Raw genomic sequence first — 26,041 nt, forward strand, 5'->3', positions numbered from 1 at the left:
AGATTTCCAATTCAAAATGCGTCTGTAAAATTCTAAATTAAATTTCATGGTAGCCCTTTCAGTAACGAGGGACACGCTGTGCAGCCCAATGATATGGTGCTCAAATAACGTCCCTGCATGTATTCTGCCATGAGCTCACCTTTAGGCACTGCGTGGTGCTGCCAGAGCTGTGACACTCACAAGGATACCAATGCTGCAGAGATAAGGCATGCACTGCTACAGAATGAGCTATTTGGGAAGCATGGGTGCACAGTACACAAAAGAATCTCAGAAAATCAAATATTTTATGCCTCACAATTTTGATTTGTTTTTTTTGAGTGCTGAACAGATAGGCAGAGAAGGGTCCATAATGCAGTAAATTGTACTGCTTATATAGATCAATGCTTTACAGGAAACGTAATAATAAAAAGCATTTCTGCATATGTAAATGGGCATAAAGAACCGGGGGACTAGATATGCATAAAAGGTATGATGAGTGACATTAGCTTTTTGACTAAAGCACCATGTGAATTCCATTTGAGTGCACGTGACTTGCCTCGCATGCATAAAAGCAAGGGTATTTGCCCAAGGGCAAATATGATTTCTGAATGCAATTTAACAAAACCCGCCCACGGAGCAGATCATTTTGGATTCATACCAAGGCACTCAGGATAGCCAGTCACTTTCAGAACAACCGGAGAGTTTTGATTTTATTGTTTTTCCTACATCCCATCCCTTTACCCTTGAGGCAATCCCCTCCCACTGGCCTGCAGCCACTATTGCACCAACAAATTTCTGTCTAGGAAAGCCAGCAAAAGATGCCACGTCGCACGAAAGCCACTGTTACTCCCAAGTCTGCTGGCAGGGGGTACTGCTGCACTCAGCCTGCCAAAAGCTCTTCCCTGGCAGCTATCTGTATAATCTGTATATCGCACCCAGGCTTTGCTAGTCCAGGGCCTTGAAACCATCTCGGCTTACCCAGCTGGAGGGGATCTGCTGCAGCTGCACCATCAGACCCTCTTATTTTATTGAATTTTGAATATGCAGTTTCAAAGCAATTCAAATGAATTTGCCCAAGGCCTCAGATCAGTAAAGCTACTGATACCATCTGCAGCAGGCTTCCTAAATTTGATGCATTTAAGAACAGGTGACAGAATAGGAGCTTTCACTGTAAGGACTGACACTTATGAAAAGCCTGCTAAACAAATTTGGTCATACCCCATTTTGGCAAGGAGGGAACTGTATGGCTTTCAGCCCATTTCTCACAATAGTGCTGGTAATAATGGGAAGTTCCATTTTAAATTATTTTTAATCACGTATATTTTTCCAAGCAAAAAGGAAGCACTGATCTGATCCTTGAGTTTTCACTATTTTACAGCATCTATGTGAGAGGAGATAAGGAGCAGCAGATGACAAACTTGAACTCTTATGAAGCACAACCACTGAGAAATGCAGAACCCAACACCTCGCAGACTGAAGCCACATACACGTCTGTGGAATTCTGATGAGGTTACTGAAACACAGGTTGCTCCAAAGGAGAAAAACTAAAGGTATGACTATAAGATCTTCTCCTTCAAGTGGTATTTTAAATAATAGCCATTACCTAATTATAAACAATATCCTTGACATTCCAGAAGATGTTCAAATATATGTATACACAACATGGGAAAGGGACACAGAGCCTAAGAGCAAGACTGCAGCACAGGTGCAGGTCCCTGCTTTTATGAAATAGCAGAGCTGGGAGTAGCCAGAAAAAGAAGAATCAAAAAAAGAAGATATCTTAATGCTCAGGGACACATATAGCTACTTAGCTTCCTATGGACCCTGCACTGCCAATGTAACTCCCATCTGCCAGCTAGGAAACCACTGCTCTGCGCTGAGCAGGGAGTGCTGCACTTCGGCTTCTGTTCTTCGAGTGCGCTATGTCTGTCCACAGCCCTGCCCAGGGCAGTGATGTAGCACATAACCAGCAACTACCTCTTGACAGTGGGTTTTAACAGCACCCCCACCAGCACATGTGAGGATCGATGCTCTTCACGAGAGAAATGCTGTTAGTTATTTCATCCCCTGTCGTCCTACCCGAATGCACTTACAGGAAAGTACAGTTGGTGAGGGGAGCTGGAGGCTGAAAGGAGGAATCTAGAGGAGAGCATCATCAGGTACAGTCAGACAGCTTGCTCTATCTGTTCAGAAGTCATAAAGCCAATGGTTTATGGCTTTTAAAAGATCCCTAAAGAACTTAACAGAAAGAACAACACGTATTCAATCATCTTGTGAATTTATGGAACTTCCATACTCCACATTAGCAATGAACACTCACCCTTCAAAGTGCTTCATGCTGTACTCAGCATACACCACAAATGTGGGTAAGCACCCCTGGGACAGACTCAACACATGCTTACAAGGGGACATTCATGCAGACAGCTGCTTTTGTCACTAATGCTTTTGGGAAAGAATTTATTCAGGAAGAAATGAATAGTAGCTTCAAGGTGAGAAATTAATACTGAAGATTTTCATCTTCAAGCACTTAATGGTATGTAATCATTCTCTTGTTCCTTTTTCCTTCATTTCCACTCAGGAAAAAAATGCAATGAAGTTTAAAAGCTTGAATCAAAGGAAAAAGTCTAAGCATGCATCTCCCCTTTAAGAAGGGAGAAGGGAGAAGGAGCAGTGAGGACTGACAGAAATACATTATTATTTCCATAACCAATAGACCATACGTGCTGTATCTGGTGTGAGCCTGGGAATTGTGTGTACCAAGCAGACATGCTATCGAGCCATCTTTGCCTTGCAGGAACTATTTCAGTGTTCATGCAGAACGCACAACAAAGCAATGTCATCCTGGTGACATGTAACAGCCTCCATATGCAGAAAGCAATGAAGCAAACATTATTCCCCAAACCAGGGCCAATAAAAGGCTACTGGTTACAGGAGGCTGCTGAGCCAGGTACCCCTAGAGAGATCACAAGCTGGCTCTTCAAGCCAAAGGCAAGAACAAGTCTCCTAAGATCATTCAGTGTCAGTCTGAACTGCTACCTCATACTGAATTTCTTTGTAAATGGAGCTTAAAGTCATCCCATTAGGGGCAGAAGAAGTCACTTTCTGAATTTGCCAAACACAGCGTCCTCAGTGGGAGCTACACAGTTTCTGCCCTGTTATCTGATTCTACCCTTCTAGATTGTCTAAGCCATTAAACAAATTCTTTGAATTGTAAAACTTTGGTCAAGGTCATTTGCAAATGCAAACCTTGAGTTCAATTATGTTTTACCAGTGGATGACACAATTACAAGTAAAAAAAGTTTTTATAACTCAACATTCTTTTCCCCTTGGTTATCAATTTTTAAATACAGGGCAAGAAAAAAGCGCGCTTTTGAGAAAATTCTGAGCACATAAATGTTTTAGATCAGTTCTATTCCACAGAGCAAAGAAAGGTTTCTTTGAATACTGTGATTTGATGTAATTGGTCTTCTGATTTTTTTCTTAAGGTACAGCAAATGCCAAACAAAAAACTACACGTGTTTCAGGACAGACAGAGTCAAATTCATCCCATAGGTGTAAGTCAATTATTTTCAATGTAGTTCTATCAGTGTGAGAAAGGAATAATGCAATCACAAATCAAGTTCATACTGTTCTTTATGACAATTCTGCTTCAGCAAATCCTCAGATATACAAGAATGAACCACAGATAACAATAATATTTTATAGAACACATTCAACAAAATATATTAAGTAAACTTACTTCCTGTCTGTATCTTACAACTTAGCAACTCTTAAAATATCAGAAAATAGGGAAAAAGCCTAAGAAATCTTATCTACAAAGGGATGTTTTACTTTTCAGAATAGCTGCCCCAGCACTGATAGCCATGATTATGAGAATAAATTTTGCACTACAGGGTCATGCTGAATACCTTTCATCTGCATGACTCAGACCGTATTTCTTAATTAGTGGTATAATTTTCTAAAATATTCACTAGATCTGTCATGTAAATGCACTGGCAACGATATTAGGGTTTCATTACAGAAGTATAAATACAAGAGCCATCCTGAATAACACAAGCATTCCACGTCCAATTTTTCCATGTTACAAGGTTTCAGTAACAGCACCTGATCTGAACTGGAGCAAGAAATGTGCCTGATGGCACTACACCCTTAAACATCCTTCACAGTACCAGTTTTAAAATACGTGATCAACTATGGTCAACAAAGTCCATGAATCCATTATATCTTAATATGAATCTATTCCATGAAAGCCAAAAACAATACAGTCTAACTGGAGTTCAATAACTCCATGCAGAGCAGAGAAATGAAGTTTAATCCCTCCTGGAAAACTGCAGTGAGACTGAATGTATAAAAGCTTTAGGAGCTTCTCCACATCAGCTACAGTCATATCCAGGTGAGATGGCAATAAAACCTTACTATTTGCAAGGAAAACACAAACACGATTTCTTCCGTTTTCCCTTTAAAGAACCAAGAAGCAACTTCTATTCTCTGTGTATGGAGGATAAAAAAACTGCCAGCTCTGCAAAGTGAGGGACAATTTGAACTTGTCTGGTAATTAGACCAAAGGAGGAACTCTGGGGTTAAAGCATGTAGTCTTGAGTGAAGACTGTAGCTCGTCATCAGCTTCTGCATAATTTAATTTAAACCCTTCAACCTTGAGCTTGGGATTTTTAAACCAAAAATTGTCCAGGAAAGCCTGGGTCTTCACTCAGTTACAAACAGGGCCAGAGCCTCCCTACTGGACTCTCTGAGGCTGTTTATCAGCTATGAGCAAACCAAACATCCTGGAGCTGGGGGCAAAAGCCGGTAGGTTTCCTTCCCAGCACCGGGGTGGCACCAGCAGCATTGCCGGCTGCCATCACGCTCTTCACAGCAGCCTCATGAGCTCTGCCAAAAGACAAGGAGCTGCCGAGAAGGACAGGATGAGAGGGAGGAAGGCTCTGTCTCTGCACATGTGGTCTGCTGCAGGCATGCATAGAAATCTGCAGACTGAAGCTGTACTGAATTTTTTAGTAGCACAATACTATGCATACTGCCACTGGTGCACCGGAATACCGGCGCTGGAACAGCCATTGTGAAAGTTGGAAAAGAAGATGTACAAAGCTGTGTTGCAAGACATATGCACCAACAAGAAAACTGGTACATTTCTATAACAATTCTGCAGATAAAACATAGAGAAGCTATTAAAAAAAAAAAAAAAAAAAGGAACAGAAGTTTAAGAACTAAAACTTTAATGATCAAGAATACCTAGTTTTATGAATCTGTCCCATGGAAACAGAAGTGACATCACACAGCTCTGCAACGTAACTCCTAATTAATCTGTATCAGCAATCAAGACGTTACTGCCAAGATTAAACTACTGACTGTATTTTCAAAAGAACGCACTTAAAATATTTAAAACACTATGGGAAAAGAGTTGTCAAATGCACAAGCAAAAAAGCATTGCTAATATTCCATTTCCTCAAATGGTATTTTTCTTGTGCAAGGCCTTCTAATTTTTTTTTCAGCAGTAATATGCAATTTTTTTCCCCTGGAATCAGGCACAAGATTCCTGTAGATTATGAAATGAGAAAATGTATCGTCCTCACTAACAGTAATACACAGAAAACAGAACTACCTCTACATATCATGGCACTGAAATGTGTGGGATGTATCAGCTTCACAAAATGGATGAGTAAGCCTGAGGTGGGATAGCAGGCTAAGCTGGAAAACGTCCATAGGATTTGGGATCCAGTCTCAAAAAGAAAATCAACCTGAATGCAGCAGTAACACTGCTTTTTGCCTTGCTCCACAAGGTTCTGTTCATTAAGTTGTACTGAAAATTGAATAAACCTTTTCTTCCCTTCACAACAGAGCATTCATGTAAAATAGTTAATTATTACTGCTATAGTTTCCACCACATTAGACTGTACTTTAATTAATTTTATTTTATTAAGTGAATATCCGGATAACAGACAATAGACTGATAGCCCAGAGCCTAATATTTCCCATTTACTCTCACAATAGGAGTAGAACTGGAAGATTCCTTAAGTGGTCCCACTTCACTTTCACTGTGAAGGAAGTGCTCTTTGTCACTGCCTATTCTGGAAACATAACACACTCTAAAGGTGATGCGAATGGCTGGGATTCTTTGGAAAGGGCATGTAGTGAATTTTATATTATCTCAGCACTTGGTGAAGAGGTAATTACTTACATTACCTACAAACAGAAATGTAGACACACACAGATCTCTCCTCCTGGACTACCTAAAAGCAGGCATGAATTGTCTATCGCCCTTTGCTAGCTTTGTAGACACAACCTGTCTATCGTACTATAGTCACTCACACTGTGGCTTCTTTCTGAAACTCAATGGGATTCCTTTTGTTCTAGTTACTGTATCACATTCAAATATCAGAATATAGAATCCAATACTATTCTAGAACAACACACAAAGCCAACGGCTCAGATTCTTACAAATCTCACTGCATTTGAATAACTAATTCATATAGTAGGAAATATAACTTTTGTCTTTTTAATTCCTTCAACTAGCATTATTTACCCAAAGCTAATTTAACTTATTTTAAATAAAATCAGGTCTTTTTGTTTTTGTCTCCTCTGTGCTAGAATTAATCAGAAGCAGCATGATTCCATGTTTAATTTCAATCACAGCAGCTATTGCTTTGCAAATAAATAATTTTTTTTTCTCTTTTAAATAAGATGCTCAATTTTTCTTAAAGAAAATAACATTTAGAACAATGGCTTCTACATGATCTTTTGTTTAATTATGAGAGCACTGCAGAATATGTTTTCACTGAAGATCCAAGTGTGTGAATAAAACTGCATTTTTCTGAACGACACCAGCAACATCTGGGTCAGCTAGGAGATGTCAAGAATTAAAATGCCAATATGGAAATACAGTTTGGAAAAAAATAAATTAAAAAAGAAAAAGTGATGATTCAAAGAAATCACCAATCTCGATTTCAGCTACAGAGCCAAGATTCTCAAGTTCTGTGAGAATGGAATTTCTTCTCTAGATCCGGGACTTACTTTATTTCAGTTTAGTAAAGAGAAAGCTGGCTATAAATTTTCTAGCTAGCTTTGCTAAGGGGATAGCAGAATTTAGCCCCATCTGTTAGTCCTTGGCGAGGACACTGGTACTATTTGTTTTCCTAACATGGCATCCCTGCACATTTCTGACTTGCAAGCTCATACAACAGATTGATTGTGCCAGAGAGACCCTGTGAAGTGGTGCCTGCACCGCTGCCAAGGGCAGGGAGAAAACGGATGGTCAGACTCAGATGATCTTTGAGAGGAATAGGTGAAAAATCTGCACTACCTCCCCCTCACCTCATGTATGTGGCATCTGACCTTCAGCCAGTGAAACAAAGAGGAATTTTTCCTTGAACGTTTACGAGGTACCTGAGGTACTTCCAGCTGTTTTTGTTTTTTATTTTTTATTTTTTCCCAACTAAGGGCTGTGTTTAAATCCAGACCATTAAAATGAGAGTTAGAAGACTTTTCCCCAACTTCTGAACCACTACAAACTGCTTTGTCCTAAATGACTTTTGCCTAAAGACTTTCCCTAGAGCCCTCTTTCACAAAACCATACACAGGGAGGTTTTCAAAGACCTGGTTGATTTGTGAATCTGTTGGCAGAGCCTAGGTCTGGGGTTCAGTGAACCTTAGTTTGCTATACTAAAACTTACATAAAATGCTGCACTGAAACTACAGTCAACCCTGCAGTACTGATGGGTCAAAGTCACAGCAACACTCACTACAAAAGAGAAAAAAATTGTAATTCATTATCAGTAAGTATTGCTGGCAAATGAATACTGGGTTACTCCAGAAATATTAAACACTTAGAGACAGTGTTAATTTTAGCAAAACAAAAGTATTTCCAGTTGCCACCTCTGCCATTTTTGTCTTTCATGTTCATTAAAACGAAGAACTGCTCCGTTGTGCTGAAAGCCCTGCAGAAACTCTGATCAAGTTTCCCACTGGAGACATTTGTGTGCAGATCCGACAAACCTCAGAAAGATGCACATGGAGTGTTTTCAGGAGAGGAACTACAGTAAAATTCTAACAAAGACACAAAATAAGCAAACTAAAAACCAACGAATCTCTAGCAATAGTTATTTGTAGAACAGCAAAGAAGCTTTTCTATGTCGACTTCAGTGCACGTAGTAACACAGCAAAAACATACAACAAAAAGCAGGTAAAATCAAACAGTATCATATACATATAAATCAGTAAAATTTGTTAATGTAGACACATGTCTACACATGTCGACACACAAAAACAATAAGCAGACAACTTTGTATGACACAGTCCTGTCTACTTTGTCCTTTTAATAATCGACAGCCCCAACTCTATTACAAGGATGCCATTTTACTCCAGACCTTTGAATTCCAGGAAAAAGCTTTAGGGAAGGTGTCTATTTATATTTAGAAAATCCTTTAAAATTTAAAGCTATCATAGGACAATATACCATGACACAGTCAGAGTTCAAACTGAAACAGCCATTTATACTAAGCAAAACCACCTCAATCACAGATGGTATGCAGGAGATGTATTCCCCCCCAAAAGGGTTAATGACTGCGAGATCTCTACCTCCTGAACAGGCCGAGGGGATACTTTCAGAAAGGTGACACACATGACCGCCACAAGTCCGCAGCTGGCACTGATGAATAGTATGAATTACTAAAGATTGAACACAGATTGCACAGTGCACAGGCATGTGGGTGTAAACTGTATTTAACGAATGATATCCCAGCAGAAGAGGAAAAGAAGAAGCCCTAAAGACTCTTCAGGGGAAGGGAAATCATCTAAAAATTTGTATTTTCCTTCAGCCAAGGAAGGTCACAATTGTGTTGAGATCTCCAGCCAAGGGAAACACAGACTGACTCTTATCTTCAATACAATTGCATGCCTTCCCCTTTATCTACAAGTACATACGTGCCTAAACAAAGAATCAGCCTACTTTCAAAGCCTGTCTCCTGCTCTCTGATCAAATCAGTAAATCTTTCATCTGAAGATTTTCATGAGCAACCTTACTGAGCAAAGAAAAATACTGAATTAATGCTACCTCCAAAAACTCGTATCTTGCCCTTGGTATTTGAGGCCCATTTTGCCTTGAGAGAGCAAAAAAAGTATTCTGGCTCTGAAAACAGAAAGACGACACGCAATAAAACAGCTATGAAAATGTGCAGTTTTTGGCTAAAAGCATCCACAGAAACGTCCCGGTGATCATCTGAGTGCTGTAATCTGCTCGTCTCAAACCCGTCAGAAGGAGCTTATGAAAATCCTTTGTGTAGCTACGAAAAAATAGATGTATTTTCTATACATACGCTACGTATAGGTACATATATACACTGTGCCAGAGTATTAAAGATAAAGCCAGGTGTGCAATGTACATGACCATTAACTCTGCACCCTGCCTGCTCTGAGGAGCACCGAACTCTGCAGCAAACACTCCTCAGCTCTGCTGAAGGGAGCTGAAATGCAGGAAATCCTTGGGAGAGGTCGGGTTTAGGAGCAGGTTGGTATGCAGACAGCTATACCTGGGGCTGCTGAATGCCATACTAAATGTGTTTCCAAAATCATGGAAACTGCTTTCAGAACTGCACATTTTCTAATGCACACGCAGTGAAGGCAAAGAAAAGTTGTGTTATTTCAATTTATGTCATGTATCTCGTACTCCGGGAGCTTCAAATCAATGTTAAGCAAATTGCACTGTGTTTAGGAGTTTTTTCCTGTTCTAGCTGCTTACAGTTTTCTTCTGGTAAATATGAGAGAAAAGGAGTGATTTATGAACGCTCACTTTAAAAAATCAAACAACATATTAAAACAATACCTCACAACACAGAGAAATAGAGTCAAGCAGATGGTTTTCACAGTAGTTTTATAGAAAGAACATGCAGAGAGCTTTGACAGGAAAAAAAAAAATCTAAAAATGAAGAAAACTGTGTATTAGATGCTGTTAAATTTCTGCTAAAGCACAAATGAAGATATAAAAAGAGATAAAGCTCGTTCTGAAGAGACCCATATGAAATGTAAAAAAATGTGATGAAAATCACAGCTTTTGAACCTTCAGCAATTTCCCTTCACCAATATTCTGCGATGAGACTGAGTGAAACCCTTCCAAGTACATCTTGAAAACCAGCACTATTTGCAGTCTGTATGACATGGACTGTGCCCATCAAATGACAGACAACCAATCGAGATGCATCTTGCCATTTCCCTGAATGTCCATAAATTCTCTGCTTTCAGCAGCAATAGCACACCTCAGCTGCAGGCACAACAGGCAGTGGCTGCCCACAGCTGCTGTGCCAATTGCAATGGCCCAGGTTAATAACGGGTCCCCAAATTGACTAAGGTGTGTTGGAACAACAGAGGAACTTGGCTAAGGGAGCACATCAGACATCCTCAGGTGGTGCCCAAGGAGGATGTACATTTTAATTTGTAGCCTATTTGCTGCAAAAGAGACTGAAGTTTAAGATATACCATGGAGTACAATATGGCAATCTGAGCAAAGAAAACAACTTTTCTGTATTTCTGAGAACAAATAGCTGTCTCTACCATCACATCATTGTTTTACTATTACCAGCTAATACAACAGCAGACAGAAAGTGCAGCTGCGGTCCACAGAATATTTGGCATTTCTGGCCCAAGCATAATCCCTCATGTAATGAAAAACCTATTTCTATTTCTGCATCCTCGCTACTCTTCATACTGAAGAGGCTTGCGCCTGTCTCCCATTTATTGAAGCTTATTCTTCATCTAGACAGCCAGGTCTGGTTTGTATTAGAAATTAGGTTTTAAATCACTATTTTTCTATTATTTATTTTAGGATTTTCAGGAAGCCTCCAGAGGTACAGAAAAATTCATCTTATGAAAAAGACCCTTACACATTTAATGAACCAAGCTCCAAGTCCCTGACCTATGTTAAAGAACTTTGATGTTTTTAAGGTTCAAAATAATTCTAACTATAAAGACACTAACATCACTTTAAGAGTTAAAATGAGAGAAAAGAGTAAAGAAAAGCTAAATACTCCCCATCCAAGAATAAGAATAATCATAATCCCAAGCATTTTCTTTACAAGCAGTCTCTGCTGTGGGGTTTTCCTTCTCATTTCTCATGTGGCTGAAGGCTTGCATTACACTGATTAATGGAGTCTCAAGATGTAGAAGGGGATATATATTTGCATATCTATATGCGTATATATATAAAGAAAGGAGCAATAGGTGAAACCAACTTTGGGCTCAATAAATCTCAGGGACCTGAACTGCATCTCTCCTCTCTTTAAGTTCAGTATTTCCTTGTGACCAGTTCTTACACAGTTCTCTGTATCTGCAGGTCCCAGCTCTGCACCGCGTTGTAATAAACGTGCAGTTCTCTCCTTGGAGAAGACCTTGTCTGATGTCAGCTCACAGACCCATTAAGGCAAGGTGAGTGGGATTGTGATGGTGCAGTGTCTCTCTATGGTAGCTGACAGTATGCCGGCAGTTAAATTCATTGCATCTCTTTCACTGAAGGCCTATATTCTTTTTCAAGTCTTTTACGTTTACCACAGACCAGCAGAGATGCTACATGGTCACATCTGCCCTTAAGCTGTACTGGGATTCTTGCTGCGTACTCTTGAGATTTTTTCCAGCATATCAAGCACTGTTTGTTTGACTCTTATGACTGAACACAGAAATCCTCCACAACTATTTGTGCTTGTGGAGTGGGGTACACTCAGGCTCAAACAAAACAGTTGTTAGCATACAGGTTCCAGCAAGATATAAGGAAAAGTCTAACTGATCTTGCAGAGTATTATCTAGTCCAGGTCAATTCCTGCAAGACAAAGCACCGCAAAAACAGGCTGTCTGTTCCCATCTAGCAAAGGGAGCCCATTCCTCTACAGTGGCATCAGTACGTTAAAACTTTTTATATTCTCTGACCTTCCTCAGAAAGTATTTACTAAGAAAAATGTGGGAAGAAACCAACTGATCAGCCAACCAGAAAATTAAAAATAGCTTAAAATTAAATTAACTGCAGCACTTATGCATAATGTATATTGCTTTTTAAAAATTAAATGCAACAGAGCAGGATAAATGTGGACATCCCAGAAGAAGAAAACAAACCACTAAACACACAGTGTATTTTATGTTTTATGTAAGGTTATGTAAGACCAAAATGTGAGAACGGGTTTCTTTTGACATTCAGGAGCTATATTAATACAAATACTTGTCTTCTCTGCTATTTAATTAGTAATAGCCTAGATAAAGACATTAATAATGTCTAATAATCACACGGAGGTCTCAGTAGTGATTCTCTCATTATCAAATCTGCTCCACATACAAGTCAATGCATGATTTTTCCAACTAACTACATTCTTCATTTTGTTATTTTAATTCAAGCTTCTGATGTCAGAAATGTTTATGAGAAATAAAATGAGACAGAATTTGCTCAATTCTAAGAATACAACCTATTCAATGAAATAAAATAGGCTTTGGCTTTCCTATAACCACAATAATCGAAGTCTGTTGTGGAAAACAAACATTCACTCATGTTTAGTGAATGGACATATTTTAAAAGTTTTGCACTCTTCATTATTCAGGCAAAGATGCCCCTGCTCACTGGAAATTCGACTAACTCCTTGCAGTGGAACAAGCTGGGGACTGGCTGTCTGGGAGTAACTCTGCAGGAAGGGAGTCCCAGTGGACAGAGCTGCAATAAGCCAGCAGTGTGCCCTGGCAGCAAAGAAGGGCAGCAGCAGCCTGGCCTGTAGGAACAGAAGCACAGCCAGGAGACATTATTCCCATCTGCTCAACACTCATTAGAATCACAAAGTCACCAAGGTTGGAAAAGACTCCGAGATCATCCAGTCCAGCCATCCACCTACCACCAGTACTTCCCCAATAAGCCATATCCCTCAGTACAACATCTAAACGTTTCTTGAACACCTCTGGGGGCAGTGATTCAAACGCCTCCCTGGGCAGCTCATTTCAGCCCATCCCACTAAGTTGCTTCTACTGTAACTGAATCCAGTTTTGGCTCTCCCAGTACAACAAAGCATCAATAAAACAAAGTTAAGTGGAAGTCACTAGCATCCTTAAGGCTGGAGCACTTGTCCCAGGAGCTGGGGGATCTGTGTTTGAGAAGAGAAGGCGGTGGTGGCGAAACGTCAGCATGTCAGACCCTACAGGTCATCAGGAGGATGAAGGCAGCCACACTGGTGCATGACAGTAGGATGCAGATGAATGGTATACACTAAGAGAAGACTCAGATTGGATATATGGAAATACTTTTTCCTCATGAAGACTATCAAACAGTGGAAGGTTGCCAGGATAGGTAATGTAGCCCCTGTTCTTAAAGGTCTTCAAGACCAGACTGGACTTTACAGATACCCCGAGTATTAGCAGAAGGTGGAACTAGAGATCTCCAGAGGTCCCTTCAACCCTAAATTATCCTGTAATTGGTAAACTTAAATCTAGAGTACAAAACCAGAGACCAGATAGATTGTGATGGAAAACACTGCTTTCCTGATTATATCTACAAGAGTAGCATATAAGGATTAATAACAAGGCCCCACAACATGACGTGTACATGATGTGCGAGGCATTCAAACTCACTGACCCTTGCAAGTCAACGGCATAAAGGCATACGGACATACAGACTGTATGAAATGGCCAGGATATCTTTTGTATCTGAGTAGAGTCTGAGTAGGCAGCACGAAGTATGATGCAGCAGAAATACACGGAATTAAAGCCTGAACAACCAAAACCCGAAATGAACCCAAAAACTGTTTCTTAAACAGCTTTTTCTGTTACTGAAAGGAGATTATTCGCCATTTAATGTAATGTGTTGAAATTAAGTTTTCTGTTATTTGATAGTGATGTGACATTTCTCTTCCCACTGTTCAATTTCTTTTCCTCCATGACTTCTGTGTTCTGTTACCTTGTCCTATTATTTTCACAACATGAATTTAATTCCTACTTTAAAATTGTCTTAATGCAAGTTCCTCTTATATTCCTCTTTTCTCTATAGTACACGTAAATATCTTTTATTTGTGGGCTTTTTTCATGGCTTTCATAACAGTGTTTTAGCAGCTACATTAGCCACACTTACAAAATCCCTGTCACATCTTTTGATCTACTATTACCCCACTGAGCGACAGTTATAATCCTAAAAGCAATAATGTACTTCTGAGCTTAAATGAATAAAATCTGTAAGCACACAAAATGTAGAACAACAAGATCAGTTAGCAAAGAAACGCAGCAACAAGTAATAAATATAAATGAATCCAGAAATGATCAACTGATGATCTCAGCATAAACAGCAGCTAACAGAGCAACGTTTCCTTAGGGAGAACTGCGAGAACTGTGAAATCTTACACTGATATTGAACACTGACTTTTCATAGAAAATGACTGCAGATTTATTTGATAGGTATATCTGACTTAGCATTAGATTAGCAAAATTTAATCTTCATGATCGCTTATGCTCACCCTTCCTCAGAAAGATGGTCTCATCTCAGTATGCTGTGCCAGGCTATAAATAAAGCATGTCTCACTGAACTGCCTCAAAGGTTTTTCATCATTTTTCCCCGATTTCCTCCAGACTTGTTTTGCATCTGCTTATCCCTGCTACATCTTTGCCCTGATGAGACTCCATACCTGTAGTTCTGGATTAGATCCAAGACTACTTAAACAATCAGTCCTTGTACCAATGGGACAGAGAACAGGCTCTGTTCCCCAGCTACTATGAAATGGGGATATTTACCTGTTTGGCCACAGTAGGGAAATAATGGAGCACGTGAAGCACAAAATAAAGCAGTGCTGCTATAAACTGTGGAAAAAAAGAGCCTCTGAGGAAGCCATTCTTGTAGGTCTGAGTAGAAAAAGCAAAAAACTAGGCTGACTAAATAACGATTCTATGACAATATTAGTTAATTTAAGCACTATTTCTCTAAAATTTCCAGGTTAGCCGTTGTTATTCTGCTTGATCACATTGAGAACTTTTATGATACTAAGGACACACACATTTTGAGTAGAGTAGCGTCAGCTAGACTGCTATGTTATTTTTCTCACGTTCACAGCAGTATCTTTTGACACTTTTAACAACCAGCATCTGAGAAATCTGTGAAAAAATATTTTCGGATATTCATCTTGGATTGCATCGTGCAACGTGCATTAAAAACAAACACCACTCTCCCCATGTACCAATCGCTGTAACACCCAACACAAAGCATCACCTTGGTCTCCCATTTCTTACCAAGGTTTCTGAGTAGGCTTGTTTGACTTGGTAAATAGGTAGAAAGGGTATTCAATTTCAAGCGCTACGCACCTGATGGCACTTGTGAGTTACAGAAACATTAGGCTCACTCTAGTTTCAAGTGCTCAGGTTTACGGTATGGAAATCCTCAACAAAGACAAAAAGAATTGAACAGGCAGATAAAACTGCCCCTGCACACTGAAAGGCAGTTACTTCTATTATCTCTGAGATCTCGGCTAGGCAAAACATGTGCATTTGCTTTCCTTGAAGCAAATCTCTAGATCAAGCCTTTATTTTTAACCCAGGAAAGGCACAGGCAAACTAAACCCACGTAACCTCTCATGAAAATGCTCCTGTTCTTTGTGCCATTACGCATTTATAGCAGCAGGAGCATGCTGTTTTTAAAGCAAGATGATCTACTTCACCTAATGACTCTTCCTCACATTTGCACCTTGAAAAAGGACCCTTGTTAAGTGAAAACTCCATATTTAATGTTCCTGGAGCCAAGCCCCACAATTCCCAGCAAAAGTGCAGAATTTTGTTATAGAATGGGGCCAGACAGTTCTCCTTGAAAGGTTCAAAGCTAGCACCAGATACCACTCTTCTCTTCCTCAGATTGAATGAATCAGTCAAGAAGAATATCTGAATGAGCGATAGGCTTATCTTTAAACTTAAGTATTGCCCCTTAAGCGATACCTATTTTCATTGCAAATTTAGAACAGAAACTTCTGTTACCATCTCATCTCGCTAGATGCAAGATTCAAGTGAAACTTGGTAGCAGTGATTGACAACCAGATGCCCCCTGCATGACAGAGGTTCCATCTTTGCATGGTTTTCCCTTTTGTCAATCTTGGTTTCCCAGCTGCCTAGCATATTTGATTTCAGTGAAGCCTGGGCAAGAACAGCTCAATGGTTTTCTGGCTTTAAAAGTAAAACAACAACACAAATGCAGCATAAGAAATCAAATGAAACATAGGTTGCCATTTGTCAAAAACAGCTCAAAGACAGAGAAAATAAATCAATTGATACATAAAATAACCACTTGTGTGAACTATTTTCATGAATCCTGACCTGTGGTATCAGAGTCAAAAAGACAATTGGACTTATATCATCATCAGTGTCTCCCAAATTCAAAAATATTCTTGCGAATGGCAAAAGCTGCAGCCAGTCAAGCTAGGAGCAGTTAGTTACATGTCTGTGTTTCTGGGAGCAGTGGTATCTGCAGTGCTCTAGAAGCTGCAGTGAAAGAATTTACGGTAATAGTTTGAGTGCTGCATTTATGAATGGAAAAAAATACAAATATGAATGAAAAAAACTTCACATAAGCTCTTACATTGGCAAATATCGTACTCATTTTTGGGATGAAAATAATTCAAAATGATATTAACATCAAAAGAAGATGATTTTATGAAAACTGTAGTCTATGCACATATTTCATGCAGAGAAAAGATGAGACTTCTGCTTCCAAGCCTAATTTCCTCAAGAAGCCCATACATTTTATTGTCTGCCTGTCACAGAAACAAATGAATACTATTGTGCGAGAAAGATAACCAAATAAATTAACCATTTATTTGCCTATATGTATTATATTCACACATCTGCTGTGGTGTTTTCTAATAGCAAGAAACTTACCAAATATTTGTTCTGTGTGCCACTGTTTTCCAGGCTTTAATTTTAAATAAATGTACAGGGTATACAAATGAAACTTTCATTTGCTTAAATAGCAGCCAGAGCCTTTGGCAATCCAGGTCTTTCTGGAGCACAGACATGGCTACATTATTTTAAGGAGAAAACTGGAGTTTATCTGAAGTCTCAAGCATATTTAGGGTCAAATAACACTGAAGAACAAATGAGTGATAACATTTCCCTATGCGGTATATGAGCTAAAGATGCAGTACAAACATGTTGTTTTCATAATTTATCATTTTCCTTCTATTTTTCTCTATCATTGAACAGAATAGAAGTAGACAAAATACACCAACGCCAAAAGTTATCAGCATGAGATGCTATTTTTAAGTGGAGCATCTCTGAGCTCATTGTACAAGGAATGTTATTCTACTTGTTGCCTCCCTCTAAAAAGAGTAAATACTTTAACATTATCTCATTTTTAACATCCTGGCATGTTGATGGTCAGATGTGCTTCCATGCTCCAAGTTAGACTGGCAGAAATCAGAGCAGTGTAGGGGCTTACAAGAACATGATATTTAGTGTTTGGCAGGAGTTATTATCGTGGAGAGCAGAAGGAGACTTCTTCCTCACTTTCCTCCTTTATTTATTGTTTTTTCTCCTCTAAGTTCGGCATGAATCTAAAGGGCTAAAAACTAATTTAACATGACAACGTCTTTCATCACTCCCATAATCTCTGAAGTGAGCACTCTGACAAAGACAGTACGTTCGGTATATGCTTTCCTTCTGACACTTTATAAATTACCTTCCTGTAACTTGGTTTCACCACCAGCCCAGTATCTCCAGGATGTCCTAATTTGAATGGCTGATTCTACGTTCTTCAAATGCCGCCCAAGGAAAATGGGAATAAATCCCAGACTTTGTGAAATGACAAATCAAACAGGACTGGAGGACAATTAGTTCCAAAGGGTATTATGGACTGTGACTTTTTAATTTTTTTTAATTTTTTAATTTAGGCTGTTTTTATTTACCTGAAAAGACAATAAGAATGCCTACATCACTTAGATATTCTTTTATATCTTCTTCTATGATTTGCTCTTTGCCTGTCTTTTTAAATCACCCCTTGTTAGAATTTTTTTCATGACACCATTAATCTTTGGCAATCTAAAATTCAGATGTTTAAACCCAAGACAGCATATTTTCAATGAACTGCTTTGACTCCCACATCTCTATTAGGACAGTTCATTCAGAAGCCATGCCTATGAGAACTTCAAACTACTTTTTCAATATAAGTTACTTCTTATTTGCCAGCACTGTGTTTTTCATTTAGTCCAGCAGTAGTCTTTACTACCTTTGATACAGTCATCTTCATGGAGTCTACTATTATTTTTAGCAGATGTATCCACAGCAATACAACTTCTGCTTTGGTGGAGAGCAAGAAATTTGCTTTTTTTGGACATGTGCAGCAGTAAAACATTATCAGTGCCTTTAAAGAGTCTCCTGTGTTTCCAGTTCTCACAGCAAAATACATTGGGGGAGCTAGTGCAACAGTGCTGCTCTTCCTCCTGCCTACCTTGGTCAAACTTAAATAACATCCTACGACTCTCAGTAGATTAACAGCTCTCACTTTCCAACTGTCTCAATGATTAGGATAGAACTGGGATTTTGGTCTGATCTGAACATTATTCTGATCATCCTGAAAACAGAAAAAACATTTTTTTCTTCTAAGAGAACTGGAACAAGACAGAGTTATTTTGTCTTCACAGCAGTTCACGGATTAGTAGGTCAGCAGCTCCAAAGCAAGCAGCAGAAGAGCAGACAGCTGGTATTTTGGATTGCTGCTCTTTGCCCAGGAGAGAGAATAATTATTTTTCCTGGGTCTGAAGTACTGCACATGCCCAGGAGAAGGCATCCCTCCAGAGAACTGCAGAACAAGGAAAGGTTTCTCAGGTTTCTTATAATAAGGAGATTTCAGTGCCTAGGGTCATACCATTGGAGGACAGCAGAGTCCCAACAATTTGATGGCTGAATAAGCTTATAGCTGATGGTTTTAAGCACATCCTTTTTGCCATCCTGTTGTTCTCAAGACAATGTCTCAAGATATTGTCTTAAGACAATGCAATTTCCTTTCAGTTTTCTTTTCTTTTCTGTCTTTTCCAAAAAGACCTCAAAAACTTCTGTCAAAATGCATCATTTATGTCATGACTTGAAGATCATTCATCAATTGTTAAGGGTCTATATATAGTTTTACATCAGCTCTTGTCTTAAATGGTTAAGAAACTGTTGAAGGCAATAACCACGTTGCAAAGTTTTGCTTTAGATTATAGTAACCTAAATAATAGGAAAAAACACATCTCATAATTCATCACTTCAAAGTTATGCACGTGATTAAAATATTCAGCTTGCAGTATATCATTTCCCCTGTGCATAATCACTCAAACAGAGAGTTGTTGTATGATAACTGTCAAGTTCAATAAATCACGTGCTTTCCAATCTTCTTATTTATATATCAAACTAAGCCTGCTATTCTTCTCAGGTTTTCTACAGAAGAAACACAGAAAGTTGGTCAGCTCTGTAGTATTGAGTATGCTGGGATGCAGGCCTGGCCTGAAGAGACAAAAGCAATGAAGTAGCTCATCAGCTCTTTTTCACCTCACGTGTATTAATTACCTGTGGAAGACCATTAATGTGAAAATTGAAATCTCCACAGAAAGCACTATCTACACTCTTGAGTTGGGTTGTCTGGTCAAAAAAGAAAAAATAAAAAAATAATCACTCTCTTGAAATGGTGGAAATAGGAAGAAAATTCAGTGCATCTTTACAGGGCTTTCACATATTATGCATGAACCTTGCTCTTTATGGTAGCAACATATTAATATCAACACAAAGAGTCTCAGAAATGAACAAAAACCCCAACATAATGGGTCTAGAAAGTATTTACAAGGTACTACAATTTTGCCATTTACTCAGGGAAGCTAGACAATCTGTGTAGCATGTCATTATCAACATATTGTTGAAGGCATTGTAAAAGGTACAAAATACACATCTAACTGGTATAGATCCTTTGAAAAATCTCCAAAACAACAGACAATGAGGAGGATATTGAAGGAGAAATCAGAAATAAATTAATCTAGTAAAGACAAAAAAAAAAAAAAAACCAAAAAAAACAGAAGCACGTTTAAAGAAAATCTGAAAAGACCACAGAAAGAATAGAACATAGTGTCCTCATTATTAATATGCTAAATACAGAAAATAAGCACAAAATTTGAGTTTTCCTTATAAAACACTACGGATGTGTGGCATGCAGAAAACAATAGCACACCTAATGGATTTATCTTACTGAGGTCTAAAAACAAGACGAGTTTAGGCATGTGAAGAGATATAAACTGAGACTTATCATTCAAAATGATTTTGGATTTTTTTTCTCTAAATGCAGCATGCTATGGTGCTACTTCAATTCAAACACCAGTACCTTCGGTTACTCTTATGGATTCACTATCACCATTTTTGCAAAACATTTTAAAGCCAACATAGTACTTAAAAAAATCCTCATTCCATCAGTCCCTGTTTGAAGCACCTACGACACCTCCATTTAACAATGCATGCTGAGGATCCTGAATCAATGTCTTCTTCCCACTCTTATGACAGCGAACAGGACTTGAGAATTGTATTTTTCTCATTAACCAGTATAAAGAATAATAATTTTCTTTGCTCGGTAACTACGCAGATCTGCAAAACAGATTAAACCACCCTTTCATCTGCTCAAGTTTCATTTGCTGACATAGGCATGTGATTTGACATAGAGAACAGTCTTACCTATGAAATATGCTAGCAGGATGGCAAGCAGGACTGCAGCAGCAATTGCAGATAAAGCAGCACATTTCCAGCTACAATACTTGGAGGGCTTTTTCAGCTTGAATGCATTCCTGGAAAATGTATTTCTAGGTAACAGCCTGGGAGGTGGAGTGTAAACTGTTCCTGAGGTCAGTGGGTAGCCAGGGGAAGAGCTACTGAACAGCGGAGTCGTTCCAGAAGATGTCTTAAACAAGAAATGCCTGGAAAAAAACAAAACAAAACAAAAAATGGAACTACAGTTGAAATCTTGTAGTTATGAAAGAAAGTTATCTCCTGTTCCTAACCCAGATGACATAATGGATTAAATTCAAGAAGAAAGTAAAATGACTTTGCATGAAGAAATAAGGAAAATGAACACTCTCACAATCCTTTTGCCACCAAAAACAAACAACTGTCACTGAAACACAGTGTTGTCAGGATGTCTTCTGTCAGCATAACCTTCTGAATCGTTTTGAGATTAGATGCAGTTGGCCTGGATAGTAACTAAAACCCCAACATGACCAAAGTTTGAGTATGTTAAAACTGTGTCTGTTAGAAGGGGGAGCAGTCTGGTAACAGGGCTCATACTCAGATCTGACATTATAAGCCTTGGAAAAAGTTGCCAGCAAAAAATAAAATAATACAGTCTTTCTTTAAAAAGACCAGATTTACCAGAATTAGAATTAACCATTAAAAATAAATAATAATTAGGGAGGGTTGGTTTGAACAACTATCATCAAAAGTGCTAAGCTTTGCAGAAATAAAACCTCTCGGACTGCCCAGACACTTGCTGAGCATCTCAAGCAGATTAATTCTGTTGTTTCTGTTTGCTTTTGAAAAGAAAAACAATTCAATTAAAATAACTGTTGGGAAATGATAGCATGAAGCTGGTGTTGTTACATGAGAGCTGCTGACACTTCTGTTCCTTCAGCCTGGCTAAACCTGACCGACAGCAGCAGAAGCAATTTTAGCGCCTTTGGCAGCCTGCTGCTGCTGGGAGCACAGTGCTGCTCCGTGACAGGAGCTCGGGGCTGAAGCCACACGGAGCGTGAGGAAGGATGGACAGACAGGAGATGTGGTGTGAGAAAGGATGGACAGACAGACGTGGCGAGGCAGAGCAGACGTGGGTCACACACAGACAGGCCCATCTCTCCTTCCCACTCACTGCAGCTGCTCAGCCAGCACGCCTTGCTGGGTGGCCCTTCCAGGTCTGGACCTCAGGGTCTGCAGCAGGCGCTTCTTACTGTCCTTTCTCTCCTGCCCCAAAGCAGGAAATCACAAAATCAAACTGGAAATTGCAGTCCTTGGCACTGCCTTTATCTAAAATGTCAAAGCTTTTAACCCGGGAATGTTATGTGCTATGCAGCCAGGAAGGCAGCTGCAGTACTAACAGAAATTTTAATATAGCACTGTTAAAGTAAACTCAGATATATAATGAAACTCTGCTCCCATCAAAAATGAATGAATGAATATCTAGATGTGTTTTAATAGAACATGCCAATCATACACTGTTTCAGTGAGGAAAAAAAAAGGAAAAAAGCAGAAGAGTCCCACCATGGTCCACTTTTGGTATGTGAAGTATATAAAGAAAAGCAAAATACTTACACATGCAAACATGACCTCTGTCACTCTGTTCAGACTGCTCAGAACTTAATAGAAGTAAAAAGGCTGACAGAAATGGATATGAGGAAATATGCCATTTCCAAAGCAAAAAAAGAAAAAAATATATACTTGAATAAACTAAATTTTGTCACACCTTCAACTCCTATCCATGTATTTTAAAAGCGGAAAGTTTGCTATCTCTATAAGAGGATTTCTGACAAAGTGGCAAACATTAGAAGATTTCAAGCTATGTTAGAGTACAGTAATTACATCTTCAGAAGATTAAGAAAAAGACATTTAACTAAAGATATGTTAAACACCCACCGAGCCATTTTGGAAAGCTGCACTGTGTTCAGAAGCTGGAAAGCAGATTAGTGGAAACACCTTAAGTTATAGCAAAGCACACCAGAATGACTGAGAACATAATGGACAAAACTTTTGTAGCCCCCTGAGTTTTAAGTTTAGTTTCATCTTCTAATGGAAATAAATTGACTTGTCTGAACTCTATCCCTAAAACCAATGATCTATAGCTGTATTTTTATGTGGGATTTGACATGCTCTGGTACAACCAATTGCCTGTGGACCAAAGCTGCAAAGCAAGAACACAAGCATTTATCAACATTAATTACATTCTCTCAGAGGTAAGACTGGAAGATATTGTACAATAAATAGTTATGGAGAGAAATGATCTTGTTTGTTTATATCCATTCACTTAATTTCAAGTAGTACAATTAAATAATAAACTGTATATTCCATGTTCATCTATCAAATACTGTAAGGGAAAACACATGAACCACTTCACTTAGGATTAGTATTTTGATTTAGATTGGGTCTAAATTTATATTTTGAAAACATGGGAATAGATTTGCTAATCTTAGCACAGTCTCTAGTTTCTGCGCATCACAAAGCATTTCTGTACAGGAGAACTACAAAATGCCATCACCGGTATGCAAAGCTTCAGTAATTTAAAGCTGTGGATGGAGTCTGCATGCTGCTGATGGAAAACCAGCTGGTCCCACAGCTCGCTCAGGGCTCTCCTGAAGCAGCCCCTGCCCCTCGGCCCCTCGCACCCGGGCACAGCAGAGCAGGGAGCGCTGCCTTGCATGCGGCACACTGCCAGCAGAGGTGACATCTGTGGGAGAGGAGCATGCAAGGGGACATTTGTCCACAGTCCTGTGGATTACTGGTAAATGGAAAAAGCTATAGTTTGCTTTCTTCATTAATTCAGAGCTCTCTATAGCATTTATTTTCCCACAGGTCAAAAGGACCTCTGGTGTTCAGGGAATAGTGGTCTGACAGAGCCTGTATTAACTTCCATACACTTTGAGAGAAAAATCTCTTTCTTCCCCCCTTCTTTATGGCCAGATTGTCACGGCAGCACGCTGCAAGAACCAGCTGAGAAAAAAAATCTATCATTTTTTGAGATGAAAAACTGTAATAGAAAGGAAGAACAAGGTACCATAACAGAAATTGCTTCTTTCACTCATACTATCCTAAGCTCATTCTGTATGAAAAAAGAAATACGGAGAGCTGTAATGCTTAAAGTGTTTTTTTCTATACTACCATTTTAATAGGAATTAATAAATAGAAAAAATTCATGCCAATAGATTAGTTTACAGCTCAATTTATTGATTCAAGGACTTACAAATAAATGATCTTTAAGCTCTGATAAAATCACATCCGATTATATTTATGTGATGATGTTGTGACATTTATTTGTTGCAGAAGAAACAATGCAACATGGAGCCCATGTATATGCCCACCTGTACTGGAAAAAAAGATCTAGTCTTCTAAACTCTTGTGCAGAAGAGTAGCCATGTCATTTGTGTCAATGACAGCCTGAAAGTGGCTGTCAAACTCAGGCAGCAAAGTTTCATGTTTTCTCACTTTTAGACAAAAAGAAACCAAGAACAAAGAAAACTATGAACTGTTCTAAAGCTTTTTTATGCTAAGAATGAACTCCGAGTGTTAAGCTGGCGGAAGATTTGGTTGCTTAAGGGCCTCAGTCTTCCCCCGAAGGAGGTTTAATAGCATGTCCTTGCTCTGGGGTTCTTGAAGGATTAGCAGCCATGCTGACACAACTGAGGGCTCTCAGAGGGGGAGGTGACTGCTCTACTCACCTCACTGCACACAGCAGGGTGTAGTACGTAGTTGGATGATACTTAAAGAAAACATTAAGTAGAAAAAAAAGCTATGTGGAAGGAGGAAAGATTGGTTGATTAATCTCATCCGGACTACTAACTCCAAATTTACCAGTGCTCTAGATCCTTTTCATGTAACTCTCCTTAAAATAATCCACAGTAGATATATATGCTCCTATTTCATAAGAAAGAAATATTTTCAGATATGCTGCCTTACATCCAAAGCAGCTGAACCCATGTGAAAGTTAACTCCAAATGTAGTGGAGTGTCTGAGAAAACTGAGGTGCGGAGGGCAGCGCTGAGCTCTGCTCTGTGTGACAGTGACAGGGCCCAGGGAATGGCATGGGGCTGTCAGGGGAGGGGTGGGTGGGGGTGAGAGAAAGACTTTGAGGGCGGTGGGCACGGCTCAGGGCTGCCAGAGTTCATAATGCATCTGGACAATGCTTTCAGACATAGGGCTTCTTGGGTTTTAGGTCATCCTGAGATGGACTCAGTGATCCTTGTGGGTCTTTTTCATCTGGGTCATCCTTTTCATCTGAGTCATTCTATGACTCTAGATATATTTTCAGTGGAGAGCTATTTAAGACACGTGTAGGTCAAAGAAGTGGCCATTTCACAGAAGCATACCAATGTGCAACCCTCACTCTCAAGTGCACAATGCAGACAGGCACAGCTGCAGCGTGCACAAGAACACAGCATTTCTGTGTATTTTAGCTCACTGCAGAAAATGAGTTTGCAACTAACTGTGCATGAAGCAGGAGCTATGGACACTCTATCGGGCATGGACACAATAATTCAGAATGGATATCAACAGTGAGGTAACACTTCTATCATTTCTATTCTCTGCTGCATAACTCAGAACATGGCAGCAGCTGCCAAGCCTCCAGCCAAGTTCTAACACCAACTTCCCAGCCCTGGAAGGGGTCGTGATTCCTTGAAGGCTGGGTTCACTATGTCCCAAGGCAATGCCTTCTAAAACATACAGAGTGTTAAGCAGAGTGTCGTGTGTTGCCTTAAGTGCCAGACCAGCTTGTGACCGCCGTCTCGACTCTCAACAAAGGCACAGTTGGACTCACAAAAGCACAGTAATTGAAAGCTGCCTGGCAGGAAGGTGATATGTTGTACAAAAAAGGCAGGCACCAGCCTTTGGGCACCCTGATCTGTCATGTTATTAAACAAAAACAAACAGGCAACGCTCCCAAAGCAACAGTAAAAAATAGATTAAAAAAAAAAAAAAAAAGAAAAAGAAAACAAACGAAAAAAAGAAAACATCTGTACTGTACCCCAGCAACATTCTTAGCTCTGTACTGGATACCTCTGATACCTTTTTACAGGACAACCTGCACCTGACCTGGGAGATGCTAATTAAGATATTGTTGGATAAAACCCCCTCTATCTCATGCCCCAGCTGTGAGCTGCCAGCTCCAGGGCTCTCACTGCTAGTGTCATGATACGAGGCATTACATGAGCCAGCAGCAGCATCACCCCAGCTAAGGCTGCTCAGAAAGCCACTGGGATGTGACAAAGAGCAGTGAGAGCCCTTAGAAAGACAAGGTGTAAGCTGTGGAGAGAGGAAGGATTGCTGCAACAAGGATCATCAGGAGCTCAAGAAGGAGACAGGG

The 26,041-nt window shown here is 39.4% G+C and overlaps 1 protein-coding gene across 20 annotated transcripts in view; it reads right to left on the bottom strand.

Moving 5' to 3' along the window:
• Positions 1-26,041, bottom strand: part of TENM2 (teneurin transmembrane protein 2) — a 979,011-nt gene that overhangs the window by 133,290 nt on the left and 819,680 nt on the right. For all 20 annotated transcript variants that reach the window (XM_090150611.1, XM_090150610.1, XM_090150609.1 and 17 more), the window contains one exon: positions 20,659-20,897. In XM_090150611.1, the coding sequence (XP_090006737.1) occupies positions 20,659-20,897 (239 nt within the window). The remainder of the gene's footprint in view (positions 1-20,658; positions 20,898-26,041) is intronic.

This window comes from Phasianus colchicus, chromosome 15 (genome assembly GCF_987193195.1).
Source record: "Phasianus colchicus chromosome 15, bPhaCol1.hap1.1, whole genome shotgun sequence".
NCBI lineage: Eukaryota > Metazoa > Chordata > Aves > Galliformes > Phasianidae > Phasianus > Phasianus colchicus.